Genomic DNA, 26,541 nt, shown 5'->3' on the forward strand with positions numbered 1-26,541 from the left:
CCCCCTTTGGTTGAAAAGATTTGACTAATTTTTCCTTATAGCTGTAACCTGTAACATCGTATTCCATTCTATGTAGTAAATAAAAGTGCTCCTCCCTTCACTTGGACTTTTTTTCTCAAGATCTCATTAGAGAGTTTGATTAGTGTTCTGTCTCCCTTTTCCTTTTGCTCTTCATTTATTCTATTTCCTTGTTACTGTTCTTTTTAAAATGGAAAGGGATTATATTTCCCTTCCTTTTTTCTTTGAAAGATTAAAAACTTTTTCATTTATGTCAATCCATATTCATGGTAACATGCATGGGGCTTAAATGCAAAGAGGGAACTTCATGTAGGTGTTTCATGTATATTTTAACATCCCCATGAAACAAAACATTGAACAAGGAGACTCCCATATCTGGGATAAATTCTGTCTCCATTCTCCTTGAGTATTTTCCACTAAGTCGCCATTCCAGGTCACTTCCTTTGGTCTAGATTTAAATCTTTTGAGCAAATGCCAGCTCAATATATTTATTAGAGCGACATTAATGTTAACGTAGATAGGTATATGTTCACAGTTGCTCAAAATTACTGAGGCTACTGTTTATCTACAACACATTGGTAGTTGGAGTAATCCAAGAGGCTCTCGTTAAGAGTAGACTGCCTGTCATTCTTGCATAGCAAAACGGGCAGGACTCGGTGCCATCTTCCTTGGGAGTGATAGTGTGTGTTTTTGGTAGTTTGGCAGGCCTAATTTCCTTAGGTCTGTGTTCCGTACATAGAGTGGATGTCTCCAAAGATTTGACAAACAGTTTAGGAAGTTAAGTAGAATTAGTAAAGCAATCTTATGAAACTATTAACTTCAGTCTGTCTTTCTGCAAGGAAGGAAAAAAGTCTCCTAAATTCAAGAAATCTTTCTTTGCTATTCTTACTATTAATTAAGTTCTGGATACTAACAAAGATATTCTTCAACCACTCAATCATGCTGTGCAGGAATACCAATTCTAACGTAAAGGATTTCTGAAAGTTTGTTGGAATTAATCTCTTAAGATACTTCTCAAGAGTAGGTTACTTGAACTGTACATATGAGAAAAGTACTAGATGTTTCCTTGATAGTTGAAGCGGGTCTGATTAGTTCAGACAACAAAGATATCCTAAGCATCTGAATCTTCTGCCTGTAGAATTTTATAAGGATATTGATCTTTTAATTTCAGCCTACTATAGCTAAAGGCCCTTGAAGAAATGACAGCAAGATCTTTATTCATAATAATATTGATACAAAGAATCATAGGATGAAGCCTTAAAATTGCACATTATCCAAGACCATTTCTTAGATATTAGGACTAAAGAGGATCCCATCCAGTAAAAATCATCCTATAATTAAACCATAGAATGAATAAGGACTGGATTAAATTACATCTTTGTTCTTTCCTGAAAATGAGGTATTTTTTTTAAGGCTGCATTCTAGAAAATATTGAACTAGATTATAACTTTTCTCGTGTGGGACGAAGAGTCAGTATCTAAGTACTAAATCCTTGGAGTGGTTCCCTAAAATGTGAAAAATTTATGTGCAAATCAACAGATTTATCTTTTAAGTAAACTTGATATTACTGCTTTGTTTATTTCTTCCTAAAAGGAATAAGTAGAATTAGGTCCAGTTATAATTAATTTAGCTCACTTCTAGGCCTAGTTGTAGTGGCTGTAACAATGAAATTCCCCATTACATTTATTGGGTTTCAGTCCTTTCAATAGAAAATAAACAAATGTTGCTGTTTTACTTCAAAGAAAGAATTATAGCATAGAGACCCTTCAAGAAACCCAAACTTACTGACTTTTCTACTTATGGATCTTGTTCCTTTGTCATACTGTCAGGCTTTTAAAAATAGTAAATTGAAGTTTCCATTACAGACTTAGTTCCAAGCCTTTTTTTTTTTTTTTTTTTTTTGGTGCTCTAGTCTAGCCCTTATACACACACAGATTCTTTATTGTCTGATGAAATCACTGAGAAGGCAAATATGTGTCTTCTTCCATCAGGATGTATTCTGATTTATTCCTTTTAAACAAAAAACCCAAACCTGTCCATGTTCATTCTGTGTATGCTACATTAGAAAAGCTTATCGGTGTCAGTGCAGACGTCCATCTTTCCTTTCCATAAAAGTACGTAGTGTAGCAACATTACAATCTTCTCTCTTTCTTTCTCTCTTGTAAATCAGACTGAAGGGAAGAGCACTTTCACTTCCTTTATAGGATGGAATGTGGTGTCACAGGGACTTCTCCGTGGTGAGTAAATCCTGATTTTCCTTTTATACTATCAGCCAAATTCACATCTACTTGTATTCAGTAAACTGACTAATCACAATATACAAATGGACAACATAGGTATATTATTAATTAACATTTCTAGATAAAAAAACTCAGCGCATATTATACAGTGCCCACAGGTATATGTATTTTCCTTTACAGGAAAACATAAAGAGTATCCCTTCCTGTTAATAATAGACTTATTTCCTTATGTGACTTTTCTTGGCTATGGAAATAAAGTTTGGTATTAAAAATCACTACGTTTTAAAAAATTTTTGTAGGTACGGTACAGGTACAAGAATGTACCTCTTCAACCAACATTAAAAAATTTTTTTTAACATCATAACCTTTGCTCTGTTTTCATTAACTATCTAGCATAGCATCGGGTCTGTTTTTGTTTTGTGTTGTATGACGTATTCCATATAATGCTTCTCTGCACCACCAGAGTTATATTTTTTGTTTGTACTTTATTTTTTAAGCAAATTTTATAATTAAAACTATAGGAGATTTAGAAGAACTGTAATTCAGTTGACTATGTGAAATTACTTTTATTTCTCGATGACCACAAGACCAACTTTAGTGTCTGGATTTTTTAAAATAGGTCTGCATTTCACCAGGTGGAAAAGACTAAGCTAATTGTTTTGTTTTTCAAAAAGAAAGTTATAGATATTGTGAAAACCTTTTTAGACTTTTATTTGAATAATAAAATAGACACTTCGAATTGTGCAATGTTCTTCATTTGCTGACTTTTAATATTATTGCTGTTCATATTTAAAAACAGTAAATTTATTAAGTGATGTTTTTTATTGTTTTCACTTACATTAAATCTTATTTTGCATTTATTCTGAGACAGCTCTCACCAGGGCCTAGGAATCAGGTTAGTTTTGTGTTACATTCTTAGCATGGTCTCGTGCTGTATTGTTTGCATGTAGTTTTTGTATTGTTTGAGAAGTGAAGTGCCATTTAAGATTGACAAACTTAGCCCTCATTTTCTCCTAAATTTCAAATAGATGTCTGAGCAACCCTAATATTACAAACCAATTGAGGAGAACTACAAAATGTTGTATGTATGTAAAATAAATGTATATAAAATGGGGCATATAAGAAACTTCACATCTAATAGTTGTACTTAGAGGAAGTGAAAGTGGCTTTTATATTTAAGGCAATCTTATTTGTGAATTCAGGCACAAACTGACGTAGCTGCTCACACAACTTTTGAAGAATTTTGAAAAATTTCACTCTATATATAGGCATGTTTATAGCAAAGTCATTTTAGTTTTGTTTTCCCTGACATTTAATTGGTAAGGATATTTTTATGAAAAATAAGACCATTGTTTCTTAAGCAGTATCCTGCTCATTCCTGTGTATGCCTCATTTAAAGTCATAATCCTCTTTGACATTGTAGTTCAATAATTTGGATATAATTATTATGTTACAAGTGAAGGATTAAGAGTTCAGTTGAGGAAAATATATATATTAAGGAGCTGAAAATTTAACAATCCAGTTAAATCCAATGTAAATATCGTTAGTAGTAATAAAAAAGGAGAAACAAAAACAGATTTAAATCTGTTAAACACAATTATTCCTAAATTGAATGCTTTCTCAGTGTCTTTAAAGAGAGACATGGTCAATACACTGAGTGTTTTGTTTTTTAAACCTGCAATGCTTTAATGTTGAATGGGAAAGTCTTAATGAATAGTTTTAAAAATTCAGATGAAAAAGGATTTTTGGTTGAACTGAAAAATTCACTTAGTTTTGTGACCCAAACTTGAAATGTTTTTAATGAATGAACCAAACAGTAAAACTAACTAGCCTATTGCTTGGTCCAAGATGAGTGAAATGCAATAGGTATGCTGTAATTAAGAAAATTAGATTTTATAACAAAATCTACCTTCATCTAAGATAGTGTTAATAAGATAATGTGTTCATTATAGTTTGTAAAATGAGTTCAGTCATAATAATTATTTTATATTTTTGTATAATCTATAATATGTATTACTGTGTAATTGTATTACAATAGCAATAGGAGCCCTGTTGTTGGAGCTATACAAATACAAAACAAAGACAGTCCCTGCCCAAGGAGCTTACAATCTAAGTATAAAACGAGACAACAGAGAGAACTCAACAGACACCGAGTACAAGTAAACAGCGAGACATTATTGATCAGCATGAAAGACAGTGGTTGCTGCACATTAGCAGCTTAACCTACAGCAGCTGTGATGTGAGAAGTGTCATATTTCATGTGAAGAGCTAGCAATACCAATAATAAGGTTGCCTAGCACTTCCCATTATAAGATCCTGTCTTCAGTTGCTTATAACTTTGTCAATTTTTAACTGGTTGGGTTGAAATATTCCATGCTTATTGTCTGCCTCAGATTGATTTTGTTTTTAAAGTTTGAGCAAACTTTTTTTCTCAACATTTTTTTTCAACAACAAAGCTAGTGAAAAATAAGTAGTTTTGCCAATATTTATTTAAAAGAATTTGAGTCTTTTGGAATGGCTCTAGTGCCTCAGGGCTTTGGAACAATAATTTAAAATTTGGCAGGGGGTCAGTTGGTAGTCATGAGGTTAGAGGAGAAGTGCCTTTTGCTTTCCCTCTGGAGTAGCCACCCAGATTTGACTGAATTATCAGTGACTGAAAACACACTCAGACCTTGCTCCTTAAGTGTTTGAACATTCTGACTGTCCCTGAACCTCCTCTAGTATTTTGAAGCAGCCTCTCAATGAAAATTCTGGAGGGAACATAGGCAAAACAAGTATTGCTACAGCTCAAAATTCCCCTTTGTCTTATAGGGGATAGTATACTAGTGTGGGATCCAAGTGACTCAATTCTAGCCCCACCTTTTCTACTGATGCAGAAAATGTTCAGTAATATTTGTCTGAATTTGGATGAACCTCAATTTTTATTATCTATAATATGGTTCCAGGGATATAGCTCTGAACCCTAAAATGACTGGTTAGTGTGAAGCGATGGATGCAGCTACAAGTGTAGTTCAGAGTTCCTTTTGTTCAGAATATCATTAGGTTGAATCATTACTGGGTTTCATGGTCTGTCACCATCCAGTTTTTAGTTCTCAGCCATTTTGATGTTACAAATTATATCCATGCTGTATGCAGCTATAGTAAGGCATATGTCTGTGCTATGTTAAAGGTCCTAGACCATTGTGATTTTAGAGGTAACGCAAGCAACCACCACCCTTACTCTTCAGCTGATTGATGGATGGATCTGCTGCCAACTAAGCTACCTTGGCAACTGGAGTGTAGGGCAGCTTAATTTCTCTGCTGGTCCCTTTCCTGAACTTCCGGCTTCTAGTCATGTGGCTGGAAGCCAGAAGTGCTTGTTTTTTCATCAGGCAGGCCTACCCGAGTCAGCTGCAGGCTCTGCCAAAATATAAGCTCTGGCTATGCCCCTGCAGCACACACCCTTCATTCACCATCCATGTAAATCAACACAACTCTCTCAGCCCAGTACAACACAATCAGCTTGCACAATAACCCCAAACACACAGAGCTCCTTGCTACAGCACACCACCTGCACAAATCAACACACATCTCCCAACCCAACTCCCCAGACACAATCCACACAACGCAACCAGCATACACAATAACCCAAAATATATAGACCTCGCACTGGAGCACACATCCCACATTCACCAACCATACAAATCCACACAACTCTCCCAGCATGACACAACCCATGCATAAATCAGCACAGCCAGTACATACAATAACCTCAAACATCAGTCTGAAGCCTGGATTGTTTTTGAGTCAGTGTGAAGTGATGGGAACAACTACAAGCATGATTGAGAGCTGTTTTTGCTTAGCATCTCACCAGGTTCAGTCACCACTTTAGATTTGTGGTCTGTTACCATCCACTCTTTAAGTCCTCAGCCATTTTTGGTTTTTTTAAACACAACTTCACAAATTACACTCATGTGACAGCATGGGCTTTCAACTACTAGTAGAAAGATTATATACTTTCTATAGCAATGGCAACTAAGGAGTATGTTAATCAGAATCTACTAAAGTTTAGACCTTCTGATTTTAAAATATTTAAATAACATACACTTAATAGTTTTAGAAGAGTTGTCTGAGATGGACTCCAGACAGTTAGTGGGTTTTTTTTTGTTAAGTCTTAAAAAACAGGGAAGGGACTTCTACATTATCCTGATATTTAAAAAAGGCAAATGGGATGAACTAGGTGATTTTGGGCTGATGGATTTGACATTGATCCTGGGCAAATTACTGAATGAATCCCGTGCCGATCTTTCCCTTAAATAATCAAATGTGCCATTTGACATAGTTTAATGTGTCTGATTCTTGGATATAATAAAGGTAACTGTGTTGACACAGTGTACTTAGACTTTCATAAAGCATTTGATTTGGTACTACATAACATTCTGATTTAAAAAAAAATAGCCCTATGCAAAATCAATATATGCAAAACATAATTAGCCCTGCATAATGTCAAAATGACAAACTCGTAGATCTTAAAACAATTGTTAGTGGATATGATGTTTTGGGGATGGTTCAATTATTTTTCAAGAACAAGGCTGTACAGAGACTAAATTGGGTGCTACTGTTTACCCTTTTTCACATATGCAATAGCATGATAAAATTATAAACAGTAATGACATTAAAAGGCATTTTAAAATTGATAACATCAATTTTTATGTAATTCATAATTAATCTGTGGAACTCACTGCCAAAGAACATTGAAACAAAAGACTTAGTAGATTCAAAAAAGGAGTACGTTTATATGAACAAGACTATTACAGTTAAATTAGATAAGAAATTATAAAGGATGATAAACTTTCTGGAATAAAAGCCAATCATTTACTGCCTAGTGTTGGAAAGAAACTTCTCTTTTGGGCATATTACTGAACATTTTTCTATTATGAGGATTTATCCTCTGAAGCATTGATCAATATTGGATACAGCAAGATGCGAGATTAGATGGACAATTTGGCTGAATCGAATATGGCCGTGTTTTTGTCATCTTTTTGATTAATCATCATGATACAACTTGAATTTGTAATCTTAAAAAACTTAAAAGTGACGTACCTAAATGCTGTGTTTTGATAAGGTTATCAAGATTACCAGAGACAAACGGCCTCCTAAATTGCAGGAGCAGTTTGAAGGGTGCTTTAAGACACTAAGGCGGCTCATCTATATCCCCTTTTAAGACAGAATGTAAGGCTTGGAAACGTTAACTTAGAAAACTTCCCAGAAAAATTTGACAGGCTTACTCAGATTCTTAACCATTTAATAGCCTTTATTTATTAACTTGCTACAACTACTTAAATTGAATCTCTCTTTTACTGATTCATTTTTTATATAATTACAAACAACAAAAATTGAATACAGTGATTAAATTCTAGACACAAAACTTACTAATATAACAACTAGTAACTTAAGCAATTTATTTTACCACAAATCTTGTATTCATTTTTATATAATTACACAACAAGTACAAAAACAGATATTTCAACAATTACAATCACAATTTCTTCTGGAACACAAATAGAATTATTGCTAATTTTACATTCACATTCACTACTCACCACATACAGCGATGAACTCAGCTGCAGTAAAACAACAACTATTTTATGACCTGTTCTTTTTATTTAGAGCTCTATTTTTTATCCAGGTGGAACCTCTATTGTATTCACACCCAGGTTATTTTCATCTAGGTGGAACCTCTATTGTATTCACACCCAGGTTATCATCTGCAGGACAAGTCCCAATGGGTTATCAGCCCAATTACCTGACTAATATAGAGACAAACGGGCTGGAGAGAGGCAGGACGGCTGATCAGACCCTCTTGCAGGCACGATTCTGGTGTACCACTTGTGGAGGCTCGATGGTCCTCACGACAAGGCTCTCTAATTTTTGCTTTGTCTGACAACCCTTTTATCTCCACTCCAGCCTATATGTCCGCCAAACCAATTATGGGCATTTTCTACGTCACTTTGTCGGTCCCTCCTTGAGGAATCCCTAGGCCAGGAGTTTATCCTTGACCAGGTGTAACTTGCCAATTAAAAGTTGCAGCATCTGCAAACTTCCAAATATCGGCCCAGAACTGCTGGGTTCACAAGTCCCCCTTATTTCAAATTTAATCGATCATTTTTCGGTCAGGCCAGGGTTTTTTGCTGCCTTTGAGTTTACTCCCCCATGTGGCTCATAACTCATACTTTCTTATCTCAAAATTAACAACTTCCCCTTATCTACTACAAAAATAACAAAAAACAGCTACGAAAATAATTGGTTACAAAACCTTGAAACACAATTAACAACCTTCAGTAGATTTCTTCATTTATCGCATATAAATGGGTTTTGTTCCTTTTTCAACATGGACTCGGATCACCCACACAATACAATGATTTTAACCCGTTACGACATAAAGTACCCAAATGTTGCAATTTAATGCAACACAAACTAAATGTACAATGATATTAGAATTAGGGAGAGAAGATGGATCCTTTTTGTGCTTCTGTTCCTTTTGTTTTGCAATTGCCAGCTTTAACGTGTAACAGTAGCTAGACCAAGGATATTTAATCCAGATGGCCCTTTACTTACAAACAAAAAACAGTATATATAGTATATATAAGAAGCCTGTCGTCTCTTGTGAGCTCACACTTAAAACAATAACAACAAAAAACCCTCATGTTTGTTCTTAGGTGTCTTTGTTGCCCTTTTGTTTTTAGTTTGGCTTTTGTTGTTTGATTCCTGTGATGGGCTCATAGAAGAAATGCTGTCACTGATTCTCCTTTGGATAAATTTGGTAGAAACCAATAGCCCAACTGATCTTCAAAATATTAACTGTACTGAGTAAAATTGTGAATAGGTATTTTATATTATGGATCCTTTATATGTGGAATAAAGATAACTGATAGTGCACTAGTCAGATCACAGGTTTTGGATGCCAGAATCTCATCAGCTTTATACATTGCATTGACTTGTGAATTAATTTGTCTGGCTACTCGTAAATCAGGGGTTTTATTGTGGTTCATTTTACTCATGCCCTACCAAGTGTTCAATAACTTTAATGGTACAGCTGTTATAACAAAGAGGGGTTTTGGCAACGGCAGATAGCAATGTGGCATGAGCCTGAAGCTATTTTTCTTCTAAAATAATGTACAGTACAGATACTATCAAAACAGACATCTTTTGCAGTTGAAATACTGCTGAAGTGTGTGCATTTGTAATTGTTTTCTTCATAATCCCATATCTGTGTTTCTGATATTTTGCACAAGTTTAGACACTTGGGCTTTGTTTCTTCAAACAGTAGATGAAGACACTACTCCTCCTACTATGAGATGTACATAAGAAATGTTTAGAATAGCATGACTTATAAAACTTGCACTCATTGAAAATGAAGGTCAAGTCATTGACTTATGATTGTTTCAAACAATAGTTTTTTTTTTAAAAAATCTCCTGAAGCAAACAAATTTCCTCATATTTGTTCCTTTTCATTGGGCAAACATTGTTCTTTTTCTACAGTTTCACATTATCTTGCAGTAGTCATGGCTGTTTAACTGAGGGCAATCAAGCAGGTACTCATGTAGGCCTTAAAAAGTGGCTTTTCTTATGTCAGAAATATAATAATTTTTAAAAGTTGATCATTTATTATGTTTTCCATTAGCTCATATTTAAAGCAAAAAAAAATTGAGGTTAAAATAACCTTTACGTTCTTGCCAACTGGAAAGGTATATTTAATTGATCTGGACATTAACATCATGATAACTGTTCCTAGACTTCTATATAATACCATTATACATCTCAGGCACCCCTATATTCTCTGAAGTACTATAACAAAGTGGTGAAAAAATAGTTTGGTAGGACAAACTAAGGTTTGCCTCTTGTGTGCTCTTAAGAGGGTAGCCTCACTTACAATTTTGCTGCTGGGCTAGAGCCCTGAGAGAGATTGAGCTCTGTGGTCTATACCATCTATGGATGTTCAGTGGAGAGTGATCTGGTGGATGATTATCCTCTTTTGCTGACAAATGCCATCAGCTGGTCTCCAGGTCTTTCTGATGTGCATCTTTTGGGCTGTCCAGCTTGCAACATCTGGTCCAGAGATAAAAAGTTGGCATTTCTCATGGCTTCTTTCTCATTAAACTCTGAATAGCTGCTATGGAAGGTGGGGCTGTGCTAGGGAGCATGATACAAGCTTAATGAAGTGTAAAGTCATCAGGCTTTTGCATGTGCAAAAAGAGTAACAGTTCATGGACACTAATAACATCGCTCATAAACAAATTTGTCTCCCTATTTCAGTAAATGGCTGTTCAGCTTCTTGTTTGTGATGGGCTGAACAAAGACATTTTTATTCTGCTCCTCCCATTGAATCTTAAACTTTTATGGTATGTCTCCATTGTAAACCTGGGTTTGTGGGACCCAGGCATGTGTACTCAGTATTTCTAAGCTTGCCCTTGAGTGTCCATGCTGCATTATAAACTTGGGTTTATAGTTGCTGGACCCAGGTCTCTCAGCCATGCTAATGCAGCAGTACTGTTCTATCCAAACCTTCTGACTTGGGTCTGTGGCTTGAGTTGCAGCAACAACTCCTAATGGGACTTGGGCTGTGATCTGTTCCCTAGCAGAGTCCTAGGACCCAGGTCCTGAGTGCTTACTAATTTATATGTTGGTGAAAGTGGGGGTTAGGCTCAATTCTTCCTTGTGAAAGAGCACTCAGGTTTGAACTCAACAGGTTTTTCTCCTGTCCATAGTTGTCCAACAGTGCTCTTCCACAAAGAAAAACAATAGTATCTCAATGCCTGGAAAGAGATTTAATTTTTAAAGATCACTGAATAATCCAGTGATTGTTTTCTGTTTTATTTTAAAATATTTCTTCATGTGAATTCCTACTTCTGCTGAACTTCACGTTACTACTTGTGTTGTCTTCTAAGTTGAAAACATCCTGACCACTGTGATATTGTCTACTTTGTGTACAGGTTCAGAAGTTAATATTTGATGTTAGAGATCAATTTACAATTTTCTCCCATTGTCTTTTTATAGGAAGTATTTCCTTTCTGTATCATAATGGATTAAGATAGTGACTTCTATGGACATTTGCCGTAAATTAGCACAAAAGCGAAAGCTTCATTGCTTTTTCTAGTAGTGAGATAAATTGATGGCTCAGAAGCAAGTGTGAGTGCATGTGCAGTTTCCTCAGCTAGACAAGAATGTTTTTAAGATGAAGGGTTAGTTAGATTATTTTTCAAAAACATTTTGGGGATGAAGAGCATATAAATTGAAAAGCTTTCTTAAGAATGTGGATATTACATCTTTTTAATATACTTGTTTTCTGCTCTATTGCTTGTGTCACAGGCAAAATTAGTTCGGTCTGAATTCTTACTTCTTGATCTATAGTACATTGATTCGCACCACAAGGCAATGAAACAGTTTCCCAGTCTAGTACAATCAGATGTCCAGAAAGCGACATGACTAGTTTCAGGTTGGTGTATCCTGTTTCAAGTCCAAATCCAGACAATTAATTACATGAAACAGAGCTGTGCTGTTATAGGTTTTGGGACTGAGGAGTGTTGGGAAGATTTATACATCACTCTTCTATGCTAAGCATTAGATGACAGCTTAATGAATACAAAAACATACATACCATATTTGGAGAAACATGGGTTTTAGTTTCAGTGAACTTCAGCATATAAGCAGACATAACTATATAAACATACCCAGATACTGAGGCATTTGAATGAATTGCTAAGTAGATATGTACAGTAGCGCACACTTGGCCATTCATCCATTTTTCCCTGATTTTTATTTTGCTAATAATTATTATACAATTATTATACAGTTACACAATTTCAGGAGCTGAGTTCTTTAAAAAAGCATCGTCATATTTATTACTTGAATTATTGTAGATTAAAACAGATATTTCTTTACAATATTATTTTCCCTGTTAAGAGGGCTCAATTTTTTATCAATGGCAATAATAAAGTAAAATTCTGTATAGTGGATTATGGGGAATACAGAAAGCATTCTGTTTACTGGAGAGAATTAATGATGGTTTCTAATCAACTTGAATTAAAACTTTGTTACTAATTTGTCCTGTCTATAATTAAGATTAAGAATAAATTGTACAAGTTCAGCATAATTAGATGAGTTATGAAGCCTTGAAATGATCAGCTTTAGGGAGCAAGACTTGTTATGGAAGTGTTGTAATATAATACACTAAATAATAGAAAGAACGAGTAGAGGAAAAGGCAAGAATTTGTAGTCTTTCCTCTGGAATAAAGATCACTTGAAGGACAGCCACGAGCACCGGGTTCATGCATTACTGACTTGTGAGATGTAGAAGTTATGACTTAAACTCAAGTTTAGCTATATTGCCAACATATTATAGAAATGTAAATGATTCATATAAAACCACTTTTGGAATCCAGTAGGAGGTTACACCTTGGACAGCAGGCTGTTTGGATATTGCGCTACAGGAGTTAGAACACACCAAATAGAGCTTTCTTTTAGCTGAACCACTGTGAAACAGAAAGCTTACTGTGGAAACATCCTCGCAATGTATCTATAATCAAACATGCATCTTTGTCTGGCCAAGTGAGGAATAGAAAGTCTGCTGTTTGCTGAGCTGGTCCATTGTCTTGGGTATACATGTATTAAGTATACTTGTAACACGTATAGGGCGCTTTTTACCATGCCAATAAACCTGGCCTGGTGCCTTCATTACTGAAATAGATCTCTGGTCTTATTGGGTAATCCAGTCGTGATTTGCTGTATTGGCTTTCTGCGCAGAGCTGGGACAGTATACACACTGGGAGAACACAAGCAGCCGATAACTGACAACAATGGGATTCCACAATCTTCCTTGGAAGCCGATTCCAGAATTATTCCATTATATTAGAAAGTTTTTCATAATGTCTAATCTAAAACTTCCTTGCTTCAGATTAAATCCATTACTTCTTGTCCTGCCTCTAGAGGACATAGAGAACAATTGTTCACGATTCTCTTTATATAACAGCCCTTAACATTTTTTAAAACTCTTATTACGTCACACTTCAGTCATCTTTTTTAAGACTAAACATACCCAGTATTTTAAACTTTTCCTTACAGGTCAGGTTTTCTCAACCTTTTATCATTTTTGTTGCTGTCCTCTGAGCTGTCTTCAATTTGCTTATGTCCTTCTAAAAGTGTGGCACCCAAAATTGGGGCTGGTATTCCAGCTGAGGCCTCACCAGTACTGAGTAGAGCAGGACAGTTACCTCCCATGTCTTACATACGACACTCCTGTTAATACACCCCATCCTTTTTTGCAACTGCATCTATTCAATTTGTGATCCACTATAGCTCCCAGAGCACTACCAGTAACTAGCCAGTTACTCTGCCTTTTGTAGTTGGTGCATTTGATATTTCCCTTGTTATGTGAAGTACTTTGGACTTGTCTTTATTGAATTTCATGTTATTGAATTCATAAAAATTCTTCAATTTGTCAAGGTCATTTTAAATTCTACTCCTGTTTTCTAGAGTGCTTGCAACTTCTCCCAGATTGTTGACATATACAAATTTTATAAGCTCCATTATCCAAGTCATTAATGAAATATTGAATAATACCAGATTCAAGGCTGACCTCTGCGGGACTCCACCAGATATGCCCTCCCAGTCTAACAGTGAACCATTGATAACTATTCTTTGAGTACGGTCTTTCAACCAGTTAAGCAGTCATCTCATATTAATTTCAGCTAGATCACATTTCCCTAGTTTGCTTATGAAAATGTCACGTGGGACTGTGTCAAAGTCCTTACTAAAATCAAGATATATCACATTTACCGCTTCCTCCTTCCCTTCCTGAACCCCCAATAGGCCAGTAATTCTGTCAGTGAAGAAAATTAGATTGATTGGCTTGATTATGATTTGTTCTTGACAAATCCACGCTGGCTATTCCTTATAACCCTATCACCCTCTAGTGCTTACAAATTGTTTATTTGTTCCAGTATCTTTCCAGGTATCAATGTTAGGCTGACTGATCTCAGATTCTCTGGGTTTTCTTTATCTTTTTTAAAGATAATAGTATGTTTGCCCTTCTTCAGTCTTCTGGGACCTTACCTGTTGTCCTAGAGTTCTTGAAGATAATTGCTAATGTTTCCGAGATTCTTCAGCTATTTTCTTAAGTACCTTAGGATGAATTTCATTAAGCCCTGCCATTTTGAATACACCTAAATTATCTAAATATTTTTTAACCTGTTCTTTACCTATTTTGGCTTATGTTCCTTCCCATTTGTTGTTAACATTAATTGTGTTGAGTATCTGGTAACCATTTCTCTTTTTAGTGAAGACCAAAGCAAAATGGACATTAAATACCTCAGCATAGGTATATACATACTTGGTACAAATCTGACACACTCTTTCCATCATAAATCCTCAGAACCTCGGGGGTGAGTGGCTCCATAAGCCACTACTTTATAAAAGCTCTTGAATTTGTGCACTCCCCAAGAGTTTGAATCCATATGAAGAGTTGGTTGAAACAGCAGTAATGTGTGTTTGTTTTGCAAGAAATGAGCCTTTATATAGAACCTGCATTATGCTATATTACACTTGCACAATGCAGTTCATTTTACCTTAACGTAGAAATGTTGCCAAATATTAACACTATCTAATTTAAATTATGGTAGCACCCAAAACCACAAATCGTGATTGGACTCCTGTTGTGCTATACTTGTACAAGCACATAAAACGACATTGTCCAAACTCCTAAGAGCTTACAGTCTAATACAAGGCATAATAAATGAGTGGCAAATGAGCAATAGCAGGAGAGAGGGAAGGAGGGAAGACAAGAGTAATCGTAATGAAAACATTGGGTTTATTAGGCTGACTGTGTATAATTTAAGATTTTAAATCACTTCAGTTTTAAAATAAATAAATCATCAATTGGAATCAGGGAACAATTTTGTGGAGTATGTGTAAAACTGCTAAGAATAGATGGGCTTCTTATATTGTCAGTCCATAAACTCTTTTCTGTTAAACCCTTTTAATCAAACTTATAAACCATGTAATACACAAATATTAATAAAGCTCAAGTAGTCATTGCTAATTATTCAGTTTAGTAGCTTGATGTAGACGTGAGGAGGACAATGTGGAGCCTCGTCATCTTATTCTGTGTAGAAGAATATAGAATTCACCTACTTCTGTTAAGTAAAATAATCAGACAAGATAGATGAGGTAAAATCTTTTATTGGACCAACTGTGAAAGATGTTTCCTCCCCTATCTTGTATATCTCATCCTGGGACCATTGTGGCTACAATAGCACTGTAGATAAGTAAAGTAACCTGCCACAATGTAATTGTATACCTTTCTTAATTTATCTACACCTAACCCAGCACGTTCATTGTATTTTTATACCACAATTTTTGCTTTGGGAATGTACTAAAATGTAGACGGCTTTGTCTACATTTTATGTTCTGCTAAGGTACGAGATAAATTTGATTACAGCTCTTCCTTTACATGCATCACTCATAGCATATCTGTCATAATTTATAATTTCTACATAGAGTGATTTCATTGTGTATATGTATCTGTTCAGGCAGTTTCTCTCTCGCCAGTACTTTAACATCTACCAGCCAAAGTCTTAAGGAAAATAAGGGCTTGTTCACACTTGGAAATCTATTGAAATAGCTATTCTGGAATAATTATTCCAGAGTAGTTATTTTGGTATAAGACCCTGTTTACATGCTAATTCTCATATATGAGTGCCTTTTTCTGATTTAGCTTAATCCACTTAGGAAAAAGGTACTCTTACTCCAGAATGAATATTAACTCTCATTGTTTTTGTAGTATTAACACAGTGGCTTAGACCAAAATAACTATTCCCAAAAATGTCAAATGTAGACAAGCCTGAAGATAAAGGAACATATGCTGTATCCAGCTTCCAGGCAGTTTCACATCTACTCCAGCTGGAGCCAAGATGCATTATCATCCTGGGCCAATCTACACCTGGATTAATGATCACATTTTAACACTTGTGAATGCATCAGAGAGCTCTAGGGTAGACAAGAACACTAATAATAATAATAATTTTAACTGGCCGTAGTTAATTGTAGTGTAGTGTCCATGTCTACCCTAGAGCTTTCATTTGTTAGTAAACACAAAACACAAGTTTTAATTCAAATGTAGACATGTTTATGTGCAGTACCTTACAAGAGCATTATGAAGCTTACTTCACGAATGTTTGTAATATGCTTTTGATATTTGGCACTCTGGTGCTTTAACCCTTTGACCCAGTCTGTAAGAATTTTAAGCATTCAGCATCCGATTAGTGCTAAGTAATTGAGTATAAGCACTGATAGGTGAATATCTTTTTTGGAATTTGATTGTGCTAAATATAAAATGGGTGGTATCTTGGGATCAGGGTAAGTTGAGATGCTTTGTATGGTTTTAGTTAAAGTACACTGAATGGTTGATAGCCCATACTAGGAAGCCAGAAATAAATGCCTGGAAAGTGTTATGCTGTGTACTTTCACATGGGCTACATGTATTTGGGAGCTACTTTGTGACTTGCACACTTCAGGTTGTCTGCTTTTGAGAAAGCTGCAGAATCTTAGTACTAAAAGAAGATGTGGAATAGTATAGTAGGGGGGTTGTTCTCCATTCCTCAGCATCTGATTCTTTGTATTGCAGTCCTTCAGAGGAGGAGGCTGCTTCATTTCCTTCCCAAAAGGTGAAGCAAGCATGGCTACTTCTGTAAGGGAGATTAAATTGATATATAAAATGGCCCAGAATGCAGAGTTAAGTAAAAGCAAACATTCCTATGTGCAAGAGGCTCTCCTTCAGGGTGGGGCAAATGAGATTTTACCTGAATGCCTTGGGCATTGACAGCTGGGGGAGAAGAGTTCCTATTCAAGACTGGTCTGTAATTTTGAATAATTATTACTGCTTCTTGGGGTTTTTGGGTGCACTGCTTCTTGGGTTTTTTAGCTCAGCAGTAAACTATGTTTCAAATACTATGTATTCTTAGCCAATAGCCTCTGTCAGTGCATATCAACTAATGGCATTTGTATTTTGTGGCTGTATAATATATGGTAGAATTATTTTGTGCTTTATATTTCAGTGATAGACGTTTGCTACAACCTGCTCAGGTATGTGACATTTTCAAAGGAGTTATATTGGTCATCTGCTACTTCATGATGCACTATGTTGACTACTCTATGATGTACCATCTGATAAGAGGACAGTCTGTCATAAAACTCTACATCATCTACAACATGCTGGAGGTAAGGGCATTGGCATCAAAAGGAAATGTCAAAGTATACTTGTTTTCAGGATATCTAGTATAACATATTGTTATGACTTTTGTGTTCTGTAATGTCTGATACATCTCTCTAATATAGTAGGTAGAAAGATGTTAAACCTCAAGGTGCACTTTAGCATATAGGAAAATAGATGTGGATGTAAAAGTATCTACAAGAGATGCTTCCATAAAAAAAGTGCACCATAATTTTTTATATAACCTCTTTAATAAATCTATTTCCTGTAATGCATCAGAGTTTATTGAGTTAAATAAAAAATAAATAAAATGAGAAAGAGAGAAAATGAGAGTTAGAAAAGGAGAAGTTTTGAACTGAAACTTGAAATGCTAGAGTCAGAGACTTTGATAGTAGAAAAAAAATATTATTTGAAATAGAAAGAGGTGCTGAGAAGGTTTATGCCCAGTATGGCAAGATCCTGTGGAAGAATAAAGAAAAGGCCAAAGGTAGATGAGATTAATGTGTTTTGTTTTTCATTTTAGAAATGGGTCTTTCAGTATTCTAAGGCTTGTCTACAAAAAATAGAATCACTACGTTCAACCACTCCCAATCTATACCATCAGACAAAAGCTTGAGTACATGGATATAGGTTCCACCATTACTTTAGAGGAGTATTAGAGAAACTGGGGAGGGAAGCCAGATAGGATAAAGGGAAGTCTTGTAAAAACTCAAAGCATCTGCTTTTGTATTATTCATTATTAATTTAAGCATTGTACTTAAAACTATGCTTTTCTTATCACTAAAATGTAATAAACAACAGTAAATAAAGAAAATGTAAGTTTATACGGCTTGAGTCTGATCTCAGATCTGCATATCTGTAACATGTAAGTGGCATAATATGTGTTTAAGGGGCTACTACAGCTTTGCACAAAACTGTTGTTCTGCCAGGATACTACCGTGTTCCTAATAGTGCGTTAATAATCAGTATGATACAGATGTCTAACATGCCTTTGTTTGCAGATTATTGGGCCATGGTTTGGCCAAAATCTGGAGATTTTGATTCTAGGCATTAGTTGTTCTCTACTGCTGTTTGAAAAAATAAATATGCTTCTTATTCATTAAACCACAATATTAATACACTTTCTGAAGTAAGTGATGTGTGTGAATCACCTTGGATATTTAATCATTGCCATGTTAATCATTTTTAATCATGTTAATCATGTTAATCATATTTAATCATTGCCATGTGATTTTATTTTATTTATTGTTTTTTTTTTTTAAGACAACTTTCAACTAATCCAGAAATCAAAATGCAAAATTCAGCACTCTGAGGTCATGTATACTGTGACATTCTAGGGGACATCTTGGGGACATTGATCCACATATAGTTTCTTAGTCTGTGACAGTATGGGCAATTATGATTTAGTAAATAAATCTAAGAATGGTACAGTTTATTAGTGCTCAAAATAGTCTTCATTTCAGTTTAACTATTTCAAAACGCTGATCAAATAGTAATGGATACTTACTACAAATTGTAAAAGGAGACAGTATTCTGTTCTGTGAAGCAGATGGCATGTGTGTCATCCCCTTCACTGAATTAACAGAGAAGGAGTTTGAGAGTGGCTTTACCTGCGTCCAAGCAGAACCAATGGTGCATTTCCCTGCTCAGAACACAGAGCCAGGGAATAGTTCCTGCTGATCTGAATTCTGTGTTCTGATGCTGCTTGTAGCTACTGTAGTTAGTAGCAAAACAAACTCCCTTTAATTTCAGTGGAGCAGGATCGAACTAGAAAGTGTATTGGATTTCCTTATTCTGTCATGAAAACCTTAATGCCTGTCAAAGCAGAAAGTGTTTTCTGCAGGCTTTTTACAAGCCTAAATCACATCCATGCAAAACAGTGTCCTAAGTCCCACTCAACATACTTGCTGCGAGCATATTTCCATTTTACCCAAACACAGATCTCGCATTAGCAGTACACCTTGCAAGTTGCCCATATGTATATAGGCATTTTACATTTGTTTAAAAGGCAATAACCAGCCTTATATTTGTATCAAAATATACTTACCTCAAATGTCTGATTTTTGAGATTTTTAATTTTGGGGAAACGATTAGACTGACAAAGATGTTTACAATGCTAACATGTTTTCGGCTATCTCTGGGTCAGAGAAAATTGTCCTGCAAATGGATTTGATGGAAATAAAAAAAAAACTTCCAAATTATGTGCTGAATGCCCCAAATAACCAGGTTAAGGGGTGCATTCAGCCCAGTTGGCTTAAAATGACGCTTTTCTTTTTTTAGATTCAGACCCACCGGCTCCTGCTCCTTATGAAGCCCCAGCGTGCATTATGCTGGTGACACAACATTCACCATGGAACTCTTCTGGAGCCTGGAGCCGGCATATAGGGTTTAGGTAAGTCCACTTTAAAAAAACCAACAATATTGCGTGGTGTTTCCTTGTTTTATGCCGTAAGGGATATACAATATTAAAATGCCAAAAGAAAAACACACCTATTAAACCCCCCGCAATATTGTGGACAAAGCCAAACTTACTTGACTCCTTAAGTATTCTATAGTGGGTGCCACTTCACCAAACAAAGTGCATGATGGGGCATTATATGGAGCAGAAGCTAGAGGATGCTGACCACCTTCCCTGAGAAAACTAAAAAGCCGAAAACAATGCCATTGTAAATATCCTTTTGAATTAACCTAATTCTTTTCCTAATTTAAAATTTTAAGCTGATGAGTTTGATATAACTCAGAGTAGGAGAGTCTATTGTCATGATACTGTAAGAGTAGCCAGTTATATGTTAAAAGCTACTCTTAAGTGTCTTATTTGGGACATTCAGCATTAAACCGTACCATTTGCTGTTTTTGTCAAATCTTCACCTTTGCATTTTTAGTGGTACTAAATAATGAATGTTGGCTTGAGAGAACTTGCTGAACTTTTCTAATCTGTTAGAAGTTGATCTTCAATAACTTTTTAAAATTTGACTAGTAACTACTTAAAAAAGCACTGAGCCCTGTCTGACTTTACATTGTTCTATGAAAAACCTTTTAGTAAATATGATACATTACAGTATTTGCTTGCATATCTTCTGTTCTACCCTGTTCTTCTTATTGTTTTTACTTGTTTAAAGTTATTATTCTGAGTTTACAAAAGAACAGCTAAATGAAGCATTAATCTTAATACATCTAATGACAGTCTTTTTTTATAATGTAATCTTACTATACAATCTAAGAAGTAGTGGTAATATATTAGTGTTATCATATTTATCAGTTTAATTAGGTCAGACTCATAAGAGATGGAAAATACTCAACCAAGCTTATTGTCAATCTTTGCAGTACCCCACTAGGCATCTCCTCCCTCTTCCCCCGTCTTGATACCTTGCTGTTTATCATAAACTTTTCCTTCATTCTTTTTAAACATTTGAAAAAATAAGATACAGGCTGGCTTGGTGGCATGATAGTGAACGTGTTGCTTTGTGAAAGAAGTTTGAATTGCAATTTGACACTTTCCACAGGCTTCCATAGCTCAGGTTGTTGCCAGGGCCCAGGATTTCATGTCATAAGTACGTAAATATGGCCATACTGGGTCAGATCAGTGGTCCATCTAGCCCTGTAACTTGTTTTCTGGCAGTGGCCAGGGCAAGATACTTCAGAGGGAATGAACGGAACAGGGTAGTTTCGAGAAATCCATCCCATCGTTCACTCTCTGCTTTTGGCAGTTGGAGGTTTAGGGACACTGAAAGCATGGAATTGCATCCTTGACCACCTTGGCTAATAGCCATTGGTGGACCTATCCTCCATGAATTTATCTAATTTTTTTTTTGATTCAGTTATACTTTTGGTCTTCACAACAACACGTTCCACAGGTTGACTGCATTGTCAGAAGTGCTTCCTTTTGTTAAACCTTAAACCTGCTGCTTATTAATTTCATTGGGTAACCCCAGGTTCTTGTGTTTATATGAAAGGGTAAATAACATTTCATAATTCTCTTTCCACACCATTAATGATTTTACAGACCCCATCATATCCCTCCTAACTCATTTCTTTTCTAAGCTGAATGTTCCCAGTCTTTTTAATCTCTCCTTGGATGGAAGTTGTTCCATACCCCTAATCATTCTTGTTGCCCTTCTCTTTAACTTTTCCAATTCTAATCCATCTTTTTAGAGATGGGGCAACCAGAACTGCATGCAGTATTAAAGATGTGGGGTGCCATAGATTTCTATAGTGGTATTATGATCTTTTCTGTTTTATCTGTCCCTTTCCTAATGGTTCTTAATGTTCTGTTAGCTTTTTTGATTGCCATGATGTCTCCAAGATCTTTCTCTAGTGTTAATAGCTAATTTAGACCCTACCATTTCGTATGTATAGTTGAGATTATTTTTTCCCATGTGCATTATTTTGCACTTATCAAAAGTGTCCAATGTCTGAGTAAGTCCTGTTGAAAGAGAGGTCTGGTGGGGTTAAGGAAGAGTAGACCATTTAGGGATATAAACAAGGCAACTGTAATATGGCATTAGGAAAGTTTTTTGCAGTGGAATGATGTGGCCAAAAAGGGAAATGAGATAAATCATGTGGAAAGAAAATTGAACCTCTAAGGCGTTTTTGGGGGTTGGGTTTTAACTATTGCAATGTATTTAAATTACATTTTTTAATAGGAGAAGCATTGCTTTAAAATATTTAAAGGTCTCTCTCTTTAGGTGGCTGATCGCCTATTTTCCTCTTTTGGGCAAGATATTTTGGATGCCCTTTATTGGACAGCTACCGAACCTAAGGAGAGAAAAAGAGCTCATATAGGTGTGATTCCTCACTTCTTCATGGCAGTGCTGTATGTCTGTATCCTTTCTTTTTTATCAGAATTAATTGCAACAATTTTCTTTAGATCACTGTACATTAGGTTAAAAAAAAGTTTCTCAATCAATTAAAATAATTATTTTAAAACACAATTGTGTAAAATTATTTGAAGGTGTTTCTGGGCTTGCCTGAAATTACATATTCATGTTCATTTTCAGAATCAGATTTACAGCACTTCATTTTTTAAAAGTGAATTGAAAAGCTTTTAACCTGCCAAGCTTTGAGTTAAGGGTTGTATTTCTCATGCGGCAATTGATGACCTTGCTAACACCAAAAGTGAAGTAAATGGAAACAAACCCCCCTTTTTTTTTTTTTTTGTGGATTCTCTGAATGAATACTGATTGTACTTACACTTAAGTATTTGCTCACAAGAGGCTTTTAAAACAGCAATTTTACTGTCTTCAGTACAGCATAATTGCCTCCAAATTTGAAAATATTTGTTTGAAAAAATATAACTCTTTAACAATTATTTTTGCTTCCCTCCTCCAGCTCTAGGGTTTTTTCCTAGTTTGTCACTTAGATTAAATACACTTGCATATTGTTTTCTCCTGATGCTGTTCTGTGCTGCCTTGCAACATAGTGTTGTTCTTTAACTGGGGAAGTTGGCTTGAGGTGCCCTTCAGAGAAGCTTGTCTGTCAATTTGACTTCCAAATTGAGTCATAGAAGCAAGAAATTTCATAAGGCTGAAATTCATATCTTCTTTATGGTACTGTCTTCTGATGCCAATAAACAATGGGAGTAGTTCATGTTTCTTAGTCGTTTTAAATAAATCAAGGCAGAAGATGTTCTTATAGTATTCAGATTGGTTCCTAGGCTTTCGTTTATTGATATATGATGAATTGGGAAAAGAGTCCAATAGTTGTTTGTCTCTTCAAAAATGATTAAGTACTGCGGCTAATGTAAGTGCAGTGTTGTTGGCCACTTAGCCATGCATTTTTCCTTATTGAATTATGTGGGCCCATTTCAATCTCCTGCTCAACTTCCAGAGAGAAAAGAATGATAGAATCATAAACATTTAGGGCTGGAAGTTACTTCTAGATGTCTTCTAATCCATCCCTCTGCACTGATGCAAGACCGTGTATACCTAAACTGACCCTGATAGGTGTTTGTCTAATCTGTTCTTAAAACCCTCCAGTGATGGGGGGTTCCCCAACGTCCCTTGGAAGCTTATTCCAATGCTTAACTACCCTTATAGTTAGAAAATTTTTCCTATAATGTTTTGGGGAGGGAAGGCAGCATATGAAAGGAAGGGGAGAGTATTTTTCTCATTGCTTCATTTATTATTAGATTTAAATTCCTTACTGCTGCTTCTATTTCACTGGCCTGCTTTTGTGGCAGCTTTTTTGGTGGCATTGATTTCTCTGTGACTGACAAGATGTGGTCACCCTAACATAGATCAACAAGAGGTACAGAAACCAGCAGCAGTAATGATAGGTCCAACATTAGAGTTACAGTGAGCAGTGCAGTCATTACACATGGAATCTCCATTATCCCAAATACTTTCAGGCTGTATTGATATTTCTCTTACATAATGATGTTAGGCTCTTTCAACACAGGAAACCTTGATGTAGCCTGGAACACAAGCTGCAAAAGAATGCTGTGTCTATATCCGAGTAGAATGAGTTGCCTAGGATTAAGTGCCTTAACTTAATGCCATGTGGTTAATGTTGTGAAACACTGTGGTGCATTATAAGCATGCCATGGAAATTTAAGCAATTCTGAAATTGCTGAGTGTAAGAAATTGAAGTAATTTAGAACCTTGTTACAGTGCTACTCCACTAATTAATTTTTCAGTGATGAATGAAATATTTTTGTATTTTCTATTAATTTTGAGGACAAAATAAGATCTGTCTGAATTTTTCTCAGCGTTTTGGTTAATGCCAATATAATGTAGTACAGAAATATATTTTTCAAATGTCATTTTCTTTAACACTGCTATTTTCAGTCTTGCATGCTATTCTTATAATGGTTCAAGCAACAACACTTAATGTAGCCTTCAACTCCCACAACAAGTCACTGCTTACCATCATGATGTCTAATAATGTAAGTATGGAGTGAATTTCATTTTTACCTCAGAGTAATAAGCGAATGTTCATAAATGTAAGAGAAATGAAAAAGTGACAGTGCATTTTAGCATCATTGTTCCACAGAACATACTTTTAATGCATTGCGAGTAGTATAACTTCATAATTTTATAAGTACCTAAATTATCCTAAACATAGCATCTGAATGAATTGAGTGTTTGATCATCTTTGGCTTTGAATTTAAAAAAAAAAAATTATACATTCCATAGTACATGGATAATCTGTAAAGAAGCTAACTATTTGTGTTTTTAAAATTACAGTTCGTTGAAATAAAAGGAAGTGTTTTCAAGAAGTTTGAGAAGAACAATCTTTTTCAAATGTCGAACAGTGGTATGTATATTTACATGGGTCAGAAAAATACTGCTAATTCAAAATTTGCTATTATTTTAAGGACTGTTTTTCATTATGTTTGTTATTGAATGATACCAAGTATTACCTTAGAGTGGATGTGAGCAATCTGCATTTCTGTTAATGTCAACCTGAATTCTAGATCTCCTTATTGCTGCTTTGTTTAATAGGACTAAACCAGGAATTCAGTTTTAGGAACATTGTATTTGCACAAATAACTATTTTTGCATTTTAATATCTAAAAATGCCAGGAATCTGTCTATGCATTGTCTAATGTCTACTTAAATACTCTCTCAAAATTCACACACTTACCCTTCTCAAACACCAGATTTTAAGACTTCTAGCCAAATTCTGAAATCTGTCAGACCACATGTTATTAAATATCACTTAATATGTGCCTTTTTAGCAAGTGTCCTAGGATCTTTGCTATGTTAATGATCACTGGGGCTTATTGCATATCAGAATATTATGTTTTATTCTTGTGAGCAAACTATGTAGTGAAATAAATGTAGAGCATGTGAGAAAGAACCATAGAGACCACAAGAGGCTTAGGTCTTGTCTGCATGGTTTGTTAGTCAGTGCTAGAGGGATGTAAATTCTAGTGCACACTAGTGTGTTACTCATTAACTGGCCTGTTTGGACCCTGCTGACACACACTAAAAGTTCCCTACTGGATATTAATACAGTCCTGTTTCAAATGCTCACTAAGGAATATTTAGTGTAGCAGGGATTGCACAGGCTATTCAGTACACGACATGCTAGTGTGCACTAATCTTACACACCTCTAGTGTAGGCTAACACTTTGTATAGACAAGCCCTCAGAAAACACAAACTGTACGTCTGCTGCTTGTTAACAGTGTTGCTGAATTATACAAATTTGGAAATTCTCTCAATTAGAAAGTTGTCCCAGGAAGAGAAGTCTCAACTATCCTTTGACTGAAGTACTTTTGTCATAATATTTCAGGTGGCCCATATAAATTTTTATATTAATATCAGTACCTTCTTAGGAAAAATTTTTTTTTTGGTGCCTTGAGATATAGTATGATGTTGAAGCAGTGTTAGAAGCTCTTTATTCCTGTTATCTCCTACACAAGTGCAGTGCTTTAAAAATCTTTTGTTTATAAATTCTTTATTACATGAATGTAGGCAAGAATTAAAAGTTGCATATGTGTGTACAGATGCACACAATCACACATTAAATAAAAAACTTAGTTTTCTCTTTGACTGTCTCTCAACTTTTAAATGAAGAAGATAATTTTCTTTAAATCAGGCTTGAGTAAAGTAACTAAACCAATGATTAACTGTAAAACTTTACATATCATGTATAATTTGAAGTGTTCCAAGAGTTAAATTTTAGCAAACTACTTCAGCATTTGGGTATGTGAGGTACAGTGTTTGTGACAACTGTGATCTTAGGCCTGGTCTACTGATCAGCAGATCTTAGACCTGGTCTACACTGATAATGTAGGACCACATAAAGTATGTGCCTCCACTGGCACGTCAGTTCCGCCGACCTAAATCGTGATAAAATTCAACTTAATAGAACCATCTCTGCCAGTGGTGTAGCGCTGAAGTCGAATTGTATGGGTGGAATGAGCGTCAGTTTAGGCAGAGTGCAACGTAAATCATTGGCCTCCGGGAGGTATCCCATAATGCTCTGTCGTGACTGCTCTGGACATTCATATTCTGCTGCACCATGGCCATGTAAACAGGAAACAGCTCCTCCCCTCAAGCCCTGGGAAATTTTGAATTCCCATTTCCTGTTAA

At 35.5% G+C, this 26,541-nt stretch overlaps 1 protein-coding gene across 4 annotated transcripts in view; it reads left to right on the forward strand.

Annotated features, from left to right (window-relative positions):
* Positions 1–26,541, forward strand: part of TAPT1 (transmembrane anterior posterior transformation 1) — a 90,836-nt gene that overhangs the window by 33,372 nt on the left and 30,923 nt on the right. For 2 of the 4 annotated variants that reach the window (XM_067530352.1, XM_067530355.1), the window contains exons 4-8: positions 3,130–3,153; positions 17,348–17,510; positions 22,188–22,323; positions 24,288–24,385; positions 24,687–24,756. In XM_067530352.1, the coding sequence (XP_067386453.1) occupies positions 3,130–3,153; positions 17,348–17,510; positions 22,188–22,323; positions 24,288–24,385; positions 24,687–24,756 (491 nt within the window). The remainder of the gene's footprint in view (positions 1–3,129; positions 3,154–17,347; positions 17,511–22,187; positions 22,324–24,287; positions 24,386–24,686; positions 24,757–26,541) is intronic. The other 2 variants (XM_067530353.1, XM_067530354.1) reach the window with 2 other exon arrangements.

Source organism: Emydura macquarii, unplaced genomic scaffold, assembly GCF_026122565.2.
Source record: "Emydura macquarii macquarii isolate MOO-44397 ecotype Brisbane River unplaced genomic scaffold, CSIRO-AGI_Emac_v2 contig_3062, whole genome shotgun sequence".
In the NCBI taxonomy this organism is placed as follows: domain Eukaryota; kingdom Metazoa; phylum Chordata; order Testudines; family Chelidae; genus Emydura; species Emydura macquarii.